Source organism: Neoarius graeffei, chromosome 28, assembly GCF_027579695.1.
Source record: "Neoarius graeffei isolate fNeoGra1 chromosome 28, fNeoGra1.pri, whole genome shotgun sequence".
In the NCBI taxonomy this organism is placed as follows: domain Eukaryota; kingdom Metazoa; phylum Chordata; class Actinopteri; order Siluriformes; family Ariidae; genus Neoarius; species Neoarius graeffei.
This window is the reverse complement of record NC_083596.1, coordinates 95,525-109,850: the sequence shown is the minus strand read 5'-3', so window position 1 is coordinate 109,850 and position 14,326 is coordinate 95,525. Positions and strand designations below refer to the sequence as shown.

At 45.0% G+C, this 14,326-nt stretch overlaps 1 protein-coding gene across 4 annotated transcripts in view; it reads right to left on the bottom strand.

Annotated features, from left to right (window-relative positions):
* Positions 1 to 4,835: 4,835 nt before the first annotated feature.
* The window catches only part of LOC132875762 (integrin alpha-X-like), a 52,452-nt gene continuing 42,961 nt past the window's right edge, over positions 4,836 to 14,326 (bottom strand). For all 4 annotated transcript variants that reach the window (XM_060912796.1, XM_060912797.1, XM_060912798.1 and 1 more), the window contains 8 exons: positions 12,519 to 12,605; positions 12,384 to 12,444; positions 12,182 to 12,283; positions 7,739 to 7,807; positions 7,543 to 7,650; positions 7,302 to 7,394; positions 5,566 to 5,676; positions 4,836 to 5,401 (listed from right to left, as the gene is read on the bottom strand). In XM_060912796.1, coding sequence (XP_060768779.1) covers positions 5,249 to 5,401; positions 5,566 to 5,676; positions 7,302 to 7,394; positions 7,543 to 7,650; positions 7,739 to 7,807; positions 12,182 to 12,283; positions 12,384 to 12,444; positions 12,519 to 12,605 — 784 coding nt within the window. In that variant the 3' untranslated portion in view covers positions 4,836 to 5,248. The remainder of the gene's footprint in view (positions 5,402 to 5,565; positions 5,677 to 7,301; positions 7,395 to 7,542; positions 7,651 to 7,738; positions 7,808 to 12,181; positions 12,284 to 12,383; positions 12,445 to 12,518; positions 12,606 to 14,326) is intronic.

Below are 14,326 nucleotides of genomic sequence, written 5' to 3'. Positions count from 1 at the left end.
ATTGGGAAGAGCACAAGCAGTGAAGGTGTTGTGTGTGCACAGGGATGTTCACAATTATCCTCTAGTGTCTGTTCATATTCTATTCTGGGGCCAAAAGCATAGAATGAAGGCAGCGGTTAATCCTCATTTCACCCACTCGCTGATTTTGGGAACTGAGTGGCTGGGGTTTAGAACCTTAATGGAACACATAGTAGGGAGTGGGTCCTGCAGTAAAACATCACGGGGGGATTCCGATGTGGCATTGGCTGGAGAAGCTGTCACAGAGCTGTCCACGTCATCACTGCGTCAGGGTGATATGAGGAGTGAGGAGCAGCTCGCTCCTGCTCTCAGGGATTCCCTCGAGGATTTCCCTTTAGAGCAGTCATGGGATGAGACTCTGCAGCATGCGTTTGACCAAGTGAGAGTAATTGATGATCAAACTCTCCAGCCAAATGTGGCACCTGCATTTGGCTGGAGAGTTACAAAAAAAGTGAAACAAACATCTTTAACCTCCTAAGGCCCAAGCTGTTTTTTTTACATGCATTTTTTATTTCTCTTTGCTATTTGGGCTTATTAGAACCTGATTAGAATAAAAACTAAGCATCATCTTTTGATAAGATGTACTTTTAGAGAAAAATTATGTCCACATATGTGGATTCTTGTTCCGAATTTCCATAAAGTGCTGTCCACGTATGTGACCGCTAAGCCCTAGGAGGTTAAAGAGTTTGGACTTCACCAATCCACAGTCAGACAGATTGTATCAGACAGAATATCCCCTTGCGCACACACCACTTTCACCACTTGTGCTCTCCCCAATGCCTCACCTTGCACCAGGTGTTGGTGAATTGAAGTCTGATTACAACTGGAATCCACCAAAGCGTGATATGTATCCCCTTGAACACTTACTGGTATGCAATACATTCCAGCCCAATCGGGGGTGGTCTCTGGTGCGTCGGAGATCTGGATCATGGCTTCCACCTCCACCGTGGAGTCCTGATTCTGGAGATGGTCTGGTTCCCCGCCGTGCCAGCATACCGGCCCAGGCTTTCCCTCTGCACCGGTGTTATGGGCGTTACTCACCTGAGGAGGGAAGGACACGGAAGAGGGAGATGGGAGGACACCACGGGTGTGACGGGCCGGCTGGGGAGGAGTCAGCCCCCACCTCCACAGTGGGGGAATGAGGAGAGAGGAGAGAAAGAGAGGGAGAGAAGAGAAACTAGGAGAGGCACCTTTGCCTCGTCCACCTGTCATTGGAACCGCTGCCGGATGGTCCTCCGCCAACTCGATGGCTCACCAGCTCGATGGCTGGAGCAACGCCGGGAGGTGACACTGGACCCATTCCGCCATTCCTTCCGGAAGCCAAGAGATGAACTGTTCCAGTGCCACCAGGTCGATAATCTGGTCGGTGTCGCAGTCTTCCACCCTCAGCCACCGACAGCAGGTGTCCCGGAGTTGTTGGCCAAATGCGAACGGTCGGCCGACCTCCTCCAGTGTCAGCTTCCGGAACCGCTGGCGATGTTGTTCCGGGGAGTGGCCGACCCGCTGCAAAATGCCCCTCTTGAGGTCAGCATAGTTGAGCCAGCTGTCAGCAGGGAGCTGCTGCACCGCGAGCTGCGCCTCGCCTGTCAGGAGCAGGAGGAGGTGGGTGGCGTGCTGCTCGATTGACCACCCCCACCCTTGGGCCACTTGCTCGAAGAGAGTGATGATGGCTTTGGGCTTGTTATGTGGGCCCATCTTCGTGAGTGTGATGTGAGGGGAGTCCATGGTGGTAATGGTGGATGCCCCTGCTGACGCTAGCAGATGCCAGAACGCCTGGCGATCTTCCTGCTGGGCCAGCATCAAGGCTTCAAAGTGTTGTTCCTGGTCCTTCTGGAGGGCGATCAGCGCTTGATGCTGGTTCTGCTGGGCAGCAGTGAGGGCATGGACAAGCTCCATAATTGGGGAGGACTCCATGGGGTGGTTCCCTTCCGTACTTGCTCCCAGGTTTCGGCACCGCTGTAGTGAATCCCTGATGTGGGTGGAGTATAGAAGCATGGCAGGCAGGAACTGAAGTTCTTACAAACTTTATTTTTTATATGTATAGCTTTTCAGCTTACGTGTGCACACATGCATTCTGGTCAGGAGAGTCACTCTTCTCTGCTCTCCCCCTCATTTTATGCACCATCCCTACAACAAACACACACCCCCACACACATTAATTGACAGCAAGTGTAATGACTTAGCCACCTGCCTTCCCTGACCCCGCCCTCCATTCGCAAACTGCTGCTTGGCCACGCCCCCGCTGCCACATTCACATACTTTTGCCACTCACAGATATGCAATATTGGATAATTTTCCTCAAATAAACGACCAAGTATAATATTTTCATCTAATTTGTTTAACTGGGTTCTCTTTATCTACTTTTAGGACTTGTGTGAAAATCTGATATTGTTTTAGATCATATTTATGCAGAAATGTAGAAAATTCTAAAGGGTTCATAAACTTTCAAGCACCACTGTAGTGTTCGGGACACAGACACAGTCTCCATGTTTAAGTTTTGGCTGAAAATATTTGTTTAGTTGACCCTTTTGTTAATAGTTTTTATGAGGCAAATAGAGTGTTTTGGTAAACTGGAATGTATGGATGCTGTTGCCCCCTAATTCTCACATGTTCACTTGGGTTTGTTGATGGCGGAGTGGCTGGGTGCTTTATGTTCTCATGTCTGTGTTACCTTCTGTCTCCCCCTTTTAGTTATGCTATCATAGTTAGTTTTGCCAGAGTCCCTGATTGCACTCAGTGCAAAATGTATATTGTTCTTACTCATTAGGGGACATTGGGCATACCTAACAACCTGTTTTCTCACCCCCCCCCCCCATCTGTCGCTCTGAGTTACATGTCGATCCTGAGACACCAGTAAGGTGCTGACCTCTTCTGCTCCTTGGACCTGCCTGATCCATCCTGATGCCCTACATCTGGCTGGAGTCTCATCACATCACTCCTGTGGATGGCCCCATATGGACAGTTGAAAGTCGCACTTGGAAGACACTCTGGACACTTACAGTAGTACATTTATGTCTGAGGACTACAGTTGATCTGCTAACTTTAGGACTGCAGTTGTCATGAATAGTTTTACACTCAAGGTTCCACCAATGAACAGTTTATAACTTCAACAAAACAGACTTCCTGTTAAACTATAATGAATTTCCTGGTTCCACAGTTGTACTTTGTAACTTTATAGGGCACAGTTATAGAAGTGAGTTATTTACAAGCATGCTATCTGTTATCACCCAGATGAGGATGGGTTCCCTTTAGAGTCTGGTTCCTCTCGAGGGTTCTTCCTCATGTCATTTGAGGGAATCTTTCCTCACCACTGTCGCCACAGGCTTGATCTTTGGGGATAAATTAGGAATAAAATTAGCTCATGTTTAAAGCCTTTAATCTTCTGTGAAGCTGCTTTGCGACAATGTCTATTGTTAAAAGTGCTATCCAAATAAACTTGACTTGACTTTCCTGTGAAATTCCACTTCACATCTTCTGTCCACAGTGAGTAAAATGTGTAGGAGTTTATTCCATTTCAGTGGAATCAGAATAATCAGATAATCAGGTGACCCACAGAATGCAAATGTCAAAATAACTGAACAAGACAAAATTTAAATACAAATGCTTTATTATATTTTTAAGTATGATATCTAAAATGGGCAGTATGGTGGTGTAGTGGTTAGCGCTGTCGCCTCACAGCAAGAAGGTCCGGGTTCGAGCCCCGTGGCCGGCGAGGGCCTTTCTGTGCGGAGTTTGCATGTTCTCCCCGTGTCTACGTGGGTTTCCTTCGGGTGCTCCGGTTTCCCCCACAGCCCAAAGACATGCAGGTTAGGTTAACTGGTGACTCTAAATTGACCGTAGGTGTGAATGTGAGTGTGAATGGTTGTCTGTGTCTATGTGTCAGCCCTGTGATGACCTGGCGACTTGTCCAGGGTGTACCCCGCCTTTCGCCCGTAGTCGGCTGGGATAGGCTCCAGCTTGCCTGCGACCCTGTAGAACAGGATAAAGGATAAAGCGGCTACAGATAATGAGATGAGATCTAAAATATTTTATTAATACTGATTAAGTATAATAAATTACAGCTAGGGCGGCACGGTGGTGTAGTGGTTAGTGCTGTCGCCTCACAGCAAGAAGGTCCTGGGTTCGAGCCCCGGGGCCGGCGAGGGCCTTTCTGTGTGGAGTTTGCATGTTCTCCCCGTGTCCGCGTGGGTTTCCTCCGGGTGCTCCGGTTTCCCCCACAGTCCAAAGACATGCAGGTTAGGTTAACTGGTGACTCTAAATTGAGCGTAGGTGTGAATGTGAGTGTGAATGGTTGTCTGTGTCTATGTGTCAGCCCTGTGATGACCTGGCGACTTGTCCAGGGTGAACCCCGCCTTTCGCCCGTAGTCAGCTGGGATAGGCTCCAGCTTGCCTGCGACCCTGTAGAACAGGATAAAGCAGCTAGAGATAATGAGATGAGATGAAATTACAGCTAAATGTAAACACTGATAAAGGGCTGATGGTGCAAAGCTCATTTTCTGTCCTCTGACTGTGCATTAACATCACTGGCCATGTCATGTATTAATTGTCCCTTATACATCTGAAGGGAGTAGGTGTCATTACATGTTAGAATTGTTTATGCATCATTACACAGATGAATTAGTCATTACAAGTCATTAAAACAAGTTCATTTGCTGAGTGTCTGAGTTAATGTTGTAACATACTTTTATTATAATAATTATTAAAGAACAGATATATTTATATGATGTATTTTATATATTTTTAATTTAATGCAAATGTGTGTAGAAGAGAATGTGATAAGAGAAACTGGGAGAAATTTGGATTACAGAAAGTGGAGGTTTCATCGTAAAATCAGATTTTAATATTTCATATGGAATAGTCTCTTGCTCTCTCTCTCACACACACACACACACACAAAGAGGGATGCACAAGTTTATTAGGCTGCTTTTTACCTTCATATATTGTAACTGAAATTCATATTTACTAAAAGAACATTCATATATTATATACACATAAATACATGTAAAGTGGCACATCTGCTAAATTAATTTTAATTTCTTTCCTCCTACATGTTGGATTTTCTTTACTTTTCCTTGGTTTAAATAATGTGACCCCATCATTGTTTCACCTATTTTGGTAAGTGTTGGAGCTGGTAAGATCAGCTCTGCAGAAACATAATCTAACCCTAACCATACACACTCCTTCACGCTACAGAACTGATGTTTCCTCAACAACATGGGCAGCATTACTGTTATTGGATTTGTTGGGACTTTGTGTGTGTGTTGCTGGCTACTGTTTGTCCATCAGCTGGTGTGTTGGAGTCATTGTCCTCTCTAAAGGTCTCTGTTGGTCCACCAGCCTCCTGAGTAGCATTTTCAAAAGATTCCGGTTTAAAGAACCCAACCTACAATACAATATCAATCAATCAGTCGATCAATCAATAGCTGAACGGCTGACATTTAAATACTGCATCAGAATGAACATCACATCAAAAACACTACTGTGTACTGAACACACACAGCACAGTGAACACTACTGATTACTGACTACAGTGTACTGAACACTCACCTTATACAGCACTACGAATAAGAAAATCATCACTACAACACCAAAGAACACGGACAGAGAAGCAATCAGTGCGGTGTGAACCTCAGAAGGAGATTCTACCACTGTTACAATCTGTAACAGAGAGACAGACAGATTCATATGGTCAAGGCTGTTCTATACAGATTTGTAGGAGTAAATTGTGAGCACTAATGACAATGGAGCACTTGCATGTGACGTCACAGCCGATCCAGATTGTGACAGACGCCATCTTGTCGGTCAAACGCCATTTTCCTCCATGGTTCTACTTCTGCTTCTACTTCTACCTTTTCTTCTGGAAAACCCTACTATATACACAATTCTACTACAACGGCTGCGGCTACAAGCTCTCCCTACCTGTGCACGTTTATGTTTTTTGTGTGTATTTTTGCGTGTTGTTTGTCTGTACCGGACTTCAATATCCACTACAACCGTATGGACTTACTGGACATTGGTTTCCAGCAGAAAATGACGGTTTGTAGCGATTTCCATCGCATGCACAACATTCTGGACGAGATAGCGAGACCAGCGGGGTCTCCGTGGATTGTGATCGGAAGCAAAGCGAAGGAGGCAGCGTCGGGAGCGGAAGCAAAAGCGAGGCTGCAGAGCCGGCCTGTTGACTAAGCTCAGAAAACAGCCACTCAAACCTCCACTGCCAAGCCTCTACCTCTCCAACGCCATATCCATGGTAAACAAGACGGACGATTTGGAATTACAGCTGGAATTACCTTATTCTAGTCTATAATCGGCTGGTCAGTGCTATACTCAATACTTAAGTGACTTACCCATCCAATGAGGATTATTTTCTTGTTTACAAGATGCCACATCTGAGTCGCTGACAAATCCTGAATTTCTGTAAAGATAACTGTCCAGAGATTTATAAGCACGCAGTGCTTCACCACTGAACAGCGAGGGAAAGTTAATGAGGTAATTATACACGTCTGGGTATTCCGCTGGCAGTTCAACATCCACTGACACGGTCGTGAAAACTACGTCCGGTAAGCCATAAGGGTCACTAATCTGTAGATCGTTTATTTTAGACATATATCTAGTTATCTGTTCATTAGAAAAATGAGCCGTGTAGTCCGTCGGTTGAAATTGATCCATTCTGTACATGAGTGCAGCAGTATTCAGCTGTGTTTTTTACCGACAAGATGGCGGCTGTGTACTTTCCGGTCACGTGACTGCAAGATCTCTATACTACTAATTATACCACTGAGTACACTAATAGCAGCCTACACTCATCATTACGACCCACATTACTGACTACTGAGTGTACTAATGATTACTGATTACAATACTGACTACAATACTGATGACTGAGCGTACTAATGATCACTGACTACAATATTAACATTTTTGATTAGTGACTGATCACACTACTTATATATAATATGACACCCTATTGTTATTACTGAGCAGTTGTGCTCTACTGACTGTTGAGAGCAGTAGTGCTATTGACACATTGTGTATAAGTGTTATTAATGTGTATTGTTTAATGATGTATATTATGTGTTAAGATGGTTTGTAGAGAGTATTGATATTGCACATTTGTTAAAGTCGTGTATGGATATTGTGTGATGTATATTGATGTAAACTGTATATTTATGTTGTGTAAACAGTGTTGGAGTGTACTGTTTATGCTGTGTGCTGTATATTAGGCATTCATGTTGTGTTTTGTGCATTGCATATAGATGTTATGTATTAGTGTAGGTTCTCACTGAGCGCAGTAAATCTTCCTCATTAAGGTACTGTGTGTACTGATTCTGATCAAATGAGACCAAACCCCAACTCTCCACCTGAACACTGTCCACCTGAACACAAAGAATACATAGTCAACACATAAAACTGACATTCAAACGTGTGTGTACAGTACAGTGCACAAGTGAGGGTGTTCCTTGTGCGAGTGTTGTTTGCAGCATGTTACTAAGTGTGTAGAATGTGAGTGTGTGTACAGCATACCTTCATCTGTGTGTTAATTTTTCCTGTAAAGCTAAATATGATTGGCTGGTCTTTGGTTAACAGCCCAACAGAGCAGCGTATCAGGTGACAGCTGGAGCCTTGACATTTCTGATTGGAGGAAACAATTATAAAAACAAACACATCAGAAATGGACACGAATAAATCATGCACACATTACTTCATGGACTCCTGTTACCTGACTGTAGTATGATGTGTTGTCTTTTTTCAGCAACACTGGCTTTTCACACTTTGCTCCAATGATATTCTACACACACACACACACACACACACACACACACACACACACACACACACACACACACACACCAAAGAGGAAATGTTAGAGAAACTTGAGCAACATTACTTGCCTCAGTCAAAAAAATCTGCTTCTGTTTACACAAACCCTGCTGCACCCCAAACCACTCCCCACAAACACACACACACACACACACACACACTAGCACCCGTCTACTGCAGTCTGATGCTCTGAAGCAGGGTCACTGTTCTTTGCATGGTCACTTTTTTTTCCGGTGCAAATATCCCTTAACCTGCATCGTTTCTGAATTTGTCATGTAAGCCTGTGAAATTCCAGTGAACTGACGTTGTTGCCCCTCTACATCCTCCCACAGCTCCACTGCTTGGTGGCTGGCTAACAACAGTTAAACTCACTTAGAACAGAAGACGACCCACCTACATCTTCACTTTCATGCTCAGGCCTCACTTGCTTGCCATCTTTCTATAGCTTGCTACTGTTATTGTTTAAATGTGATTTCCTCAAGTTGGAGTGTAATTGAGCATGCAGCTTGATTGGCTATTATGTTGTCTTTGCACCAATTCATTTGCAACAAAAGTTGAACACCCCTATGAGCAGGCTGGCATTGAGGTACCATCTGAAAGATGTGGACAGGCTGCTCCAATTGAACGTTTCAAGGTGGCCAAAGACCCCCGACACTGCTTGTACAATCAACAGCATGCTAAGAAACATTTGGAAAGCCAGCATAGCCTCATGGAGTGAGGGCCAACTGTACCACCAACAAAACCCAACTAGAAGATGCCAGCAGGACACCATCAGCCATATGTTACTTGGAAAACCCTGAACTGGTATAGGTCACTCCAAAGCCAATTTGATGAAGTGGGGTTGCTCAGAGACTGACAAGTGTGATTGTGGAGAAGTCCAGAAGTCAGCCCATCTACTGACGTGTGTTGGAGAGGGAGAGAAGTGCACCAAGGATGACCTGTATGAGAGGAGTGACATGGCACTGGTTGTGGCAAGGCGATGGCAGGATGTCATCTAGGAGCCTAACACATGAATGAATGAACAAATCATCAGTCTCCATCTCTGAGTCTTCCACATCGTCAGTCTCCATCTTTGAATCTTCCCCTCTCTCAGTCTCCATCTCTGACTTTAAATCAGTGCAATTTACGGACTGTATTCTCTAAATATTATCAACATGTGGACATCCCCACCCATGATAAGAACACACTGGACCATGTTTACAGCAACATACGCGGTGCATACAGGGCCGCACCCCGCCTCCACTTCAGACACTCGGACCACATCTCTTTGTTCCTGTATCCGGCCTACAGACAAAGACTAAAACAAACAAATCCTGCCACCAAACAAGTCAAACTCTGGAGCCCAGAGACTGAGAGCACCCTTCAGGACTGTTTTGCTCAGACAGACTGGGATGTGTTTAAAGCTGCAGCTACTTTGGAGGACTCTTCTGTCAGTATACAGGACTATGCTGAGTGTGTGACTGGGTACATCAGCACATGTGTCTGCAACATCATGCCCACCATACAGATCAGGAAGTTCCCTAACCAAAAGCCCTGGATAAACACTCAGGTACGACGCATGCTGCATGCTCGCTCTCTTGCATTTAGATCAGGCAATGAGACGGAGTACAAAGCGGCAAAGTACGCACTGAGGAAAGCCATTACAGCGGCCAAGAAGCAGTACAGAGAGAAGCTGGACAGCTTCTATTCTACTGCTGACCCCGGGCGGATGTGGCAAGGCCTGCAGCACATCACAGACTACAGGACCACCGCCAGCACCATCAGCTCCACAGACAGCCTGCCGGATGACCTCAACACTTTCTACACCTGTGGTTGGTTGAAGAGAGCAACTGGACTTGCTTGAAGATTCTTGAAAATGTTTCGCCTCTCATCCTAAAGGCATCCTCAGTTCTGTCTGACTAAAGGGAGTATCCAGTATTTATCCTCTCATGGATCATCATAGAATCCGAATCAGAATGCTAATGGCTGCATTGTAGGTGGCTGATAAAAGATGTCATAGACACCCACCTCTGTTCAATGATGGTCGTTCCAGGTTGACAAAAATGAACAATTCTCTCTGGCTAAGATGTCTGCCAGTTTGAACAGAGGTGGGTGTCTATGACATCTTTTATTAGCCAACTACAATGCAGCCATCAGCATTCTGATTCGGATTCTATGATGATCCATGAGAGGATAAATACTGGATACTCCCTTTAGTCAGACAGAACTGAGGATGCCTTTAGGATGAGAGGCGAAATGTTTTCAAGACTCTTCAAGCAAGTCCAGTTGCTCTCTTCAACCAACCACAGATTACTATGTACCTGGATGACTGAGCTTCGTCACAGATATGTTTCTACACCGGCTTTGAGACCCTCAGCTATATCACAGAGAGGAGGCACACACTCACCTGGACCACTTAACCCCCCTTCCCCCACCAACAGTCTCACCAGGCCAGGTACACAAAGCTCTGAGGAGGATTAACCCCAGGAAGGCAGCAGGACCAGACAACATCCCTGGGCGGGCCCTCAGAGTATGTGCCAATGAGCTGGCTGATGTTTTCACCACCATCTTCAACCTTTCCCTCAGCCAGAGCACCATTCCCTCCTGGTTCAAGACCACAACCATCATCCCTCTTCCCAAGAAGAGCCCACCCACCTGCCTGAATGATTACAGGCCAATAGCACTCACTCCAATCATCTCAAAGTGCTTTGAGAGAGTGGTACTGGCCCACATTCAGAACAGCATACCAGAAATCCTGGACCCCCTGCAGTATGCCTACAGGCCCAACAGGTCCACCTCAGATGCCATCACTGCTGCCCTCCATTATGCCCTCTCCCACCTGGAAAACAAACACTCTTACATCAGGATGCTCTTTGTTGACTACAGCTCTGCCTTCAACACTGTCATCCCCCACAAACTCATCCATAAACTGTCCACACTTGGTTTGCACCCCACCCTCTGTGACTGGCTCATCAACTTCCTGACTGGCAGGCCCCAGACTGTCAGGATTGGTAATAGGACTTCATCCAGCATCATCACAAACATTGGCACCCCACAGGGATGCGTCCTCAGCCCCATCCTCTACACTCTGTTCACCCATGACTGTGTCGCCTCCCACAAGGACAACATCATCCTGAAGTTCGCGGACGACACCGCAGTGATAGGACGCATCACTGGCGGTGACAAAACGGCCTACAGGAGGGAGGTGGCCAGTCTGGTGTCATGGTGTGAGGACAACAACCTCACCCTCAACACGGACAAGATGAAGGAGATGATAGTGGACATGAGGAAGGAGAGGAGACCTCATCGGCCACTGTTCATCCGGGAGCTTGAGGTGGAGAGGGTGAGCAGCTTCAAATACCTGGGTGTTCACATCAGTGAGGACCTCACATGGACACCTAACACCACACAGCTGGTTAGGAAGGCTCAACAGCAACTGTACTTTCTGAGGAGGCTGAGGAAGTTTGGCATGTCACCCAAGATCCTCAGCAAGTTCTACAGCTGTGTGATTGAGGGCATCCTGACCAACTGCATCACTGTGTGGTATGGCAGCACTACAGCAATGGACCGCAAATGCCTGCAGAGGGTGGTGAAGACTGCTGAGAGGATCACCAAAAGTCCACTGCCCTCTCTACAGAGCATCTACCACCGCAGAGTCCACAGGAAAGCTGCCTCCATCCTCAAAGACCCCACTCACCCCCAGCATGGACTGTTCACACTTCTACCCTCAGGCTGCAGGTACAGAAGTGTGAAATGTAAGACTGTCAGTCTAAAGAACTCTTTCTTTCCCACCGCCATCAGACTCCTGAACAGCTGACAGGAGTCTATAACCATGGACCACCTCCCTGTAAACTGTCCTTGACTGTTTACATCTGTTTACATTTGTTTGCACATATTTGCACATTACTGCCATTTTGCTGCTGTTTCCTTGACTGGTTACATTGTTTGCACATTCACACATTACTGCCCTTCTGTGGTTACGTGATCATTGCCTTATTTTTGTATTACACTACCTATTTTGAACTACATTTACATTTATTTTGTACTATACTGGGTGTTTTTGTTGCTTTTGCTTTTCTTTGCTTTTATTTTTGCACTATATTGCCTTTACTTTGTATTACTTCTTCTGCCTATTTATTTATTTGTAATTGGCATTCATGGTGGACAGCAAACTAAGAATTTCATTGTGCAAGTGGACATGTCCTTACTGTGCATATGACAATAAACACTTTGAACTTGAACTCTGAGTCTTCTACATCGTCAGTCTCCATCTCTGAGTCTTCTCCACCACCGGCATTGCCATATTCTTAATCAGTAAACCAATTAACCAATCAATAAATAATCATAACATAAATTCACTCACAATTTCAGGAGAAGAAACATCCCATAATAAACCAGAGGTTGTCTCCAATGGCAACACAAACATCACACTGACTGGAGTGGAGAGATCACCTCCATTGATCAACTGTGTGTGAGAGAGAGAGAGAGAGATGGCATTTTTATGACCTGTTGGTATTTTCACGTGTGTACTACTTGCAGGTAAAGATAAATAAAAAGATAAATACCTCATATATATGCTGGAGTAAAGCAGAGTTATTGTAACGGATATATCGTGCAGAGCCACCGCTGAAAACACATATGGAATAAGTCACTGTATGTGGTCTTGTCATGCTGAAACATTAATGTCATAGGTGTCTTACTCTCTCAGCAGGAAGTGGACGAGTTGTTTAACAGGCATTGACACACTCGCACTGTTGTCATGCAGAGTTCCTGGATTCTCATTCTTACTGAACAGCAAACACACAGTTTAACACACAGTTTAACACACATAAAAAAACTCACAGTAGTAGTAGCAGCACATTTTTATTAAAGCAAAACAAAAGAAAACATACAACCACACAGATTTTATTGGTTAATGTAGACCACAGCTCTTAAACTCAGGACTCATTGGACAAATCCAGCTCACTGACTCCTGTGAGCTTGTAAAGCAGCGTGTCGTACACCACTACTCCACATGCCCACGTTGAAGATGTAGGTTATCTACAAATCAAACTGGACAGATGATTTATAGTACATAGTAATTTTCTATCAAATCCACACTGTCCAAACCACTGTCCAATCCAAACTGTAGAACACTGCACTTAATTATTATAAAGGAAAATAAAGTCCAAACCTACAGCAATGAAGCATGAGAAAAAAAGAGGCTTTATTTAAAACGCAGCTAATTTAAAGATGTGAAAGGAGACAGTGGTAGAGTGACTAAAGATTATATCTATGTTAATTGTCTGTGGCAATGGGGGTGTGGTCAACCTTCAGTTTTGAGTGGAGAGGAGGTGGATTGAACTGGCCGATAATGCATGATGATAATCACCTGTGTGTGATCACTGCTAATTTACTTATGTGTTCATTGTTTGTTCATTACCTAGCTCGCTATAAAGTAAGCGGGGCGAGGTATTGTTTTCGGTCAGGTTTCTTTGTTTTTTTTTTTTGTTAACGATATCACGGGAAAATGGCTGGATCAATCTTCATGAAACTTTCAGGATGTATGGGCACTGGTCTCAAATAGAACCTCCAACATTTTGAGGGTCATCCGGTCAAGGTCACCAAAAAGGTCAAAATCATTTTTGTTGTGTCTACTGCCTCATATACCGTAGAGGCGCGAGCCACTGCGTCATTGTGCTGTAAGAATGTAAGAGTGTAACAGTCGCGCACTGCACGTGTATACACATGTTCCTATTAAAATGGCCAGTGAGCGTATACAATTCGGTTCACCATTCGAAATAAATGGACTAGACTAAAGAAATCGCTTTCAGACATGTTTATGGTTATTACAGAGGGAAAATGCATTCCACTGAGCTCTAGCACCGGGCCATTTCTGGGAAATAAGAGTTTGGGTCATGGCGACAGCGTGTGTATGTCAGCCTCAGTTCGGAGGTTTCAGCTTGGAAAACTGTAAGAGGTAAGAGTAGAATAATATAAAGTACAGATACTTGGTATATTTTACTTCTGTGATTTTTAAATTGTTCATTTTTGGATTACACTTCCAGCCACTGGGGGTGCATAAGCGTATTCTTGGTGCCGGTCCCAAGCCCAGATAAATTGGAGAGGGTTGTGTCAGGAAGGGCATCCGGCGTAAAACTGTGCCAAATCTAACATGCGGATTGAAAAGAGAAATACCATACCGGATCGGTCGGGGCCCGGGTTAACAACGGCCGCCTCCAGTACTGTTGGTTAACAGGGTGCCGGTGGAAAGTATGCTACCATTGTGCCAAAATGGAGAAGGAGAAAGAGAGGGGGGAGGTGTGTTAGGAGAGAGCATGAAAGATGGAAGGGAAGGAGCTTAGATTTGAGGGTAGGAACACAGAATGTGGGAATATTGGCAGAGTGAAAGAGTTAGCAGCTATGATGGAAAGAAAGAAGTTGGACATTTTGTGTGTGCAGGAGACGAGGTGGAAGGGAAGCAAGGCCAAGAACATTGGAGGTGGATGCAAGTTATTTTATTATGGAG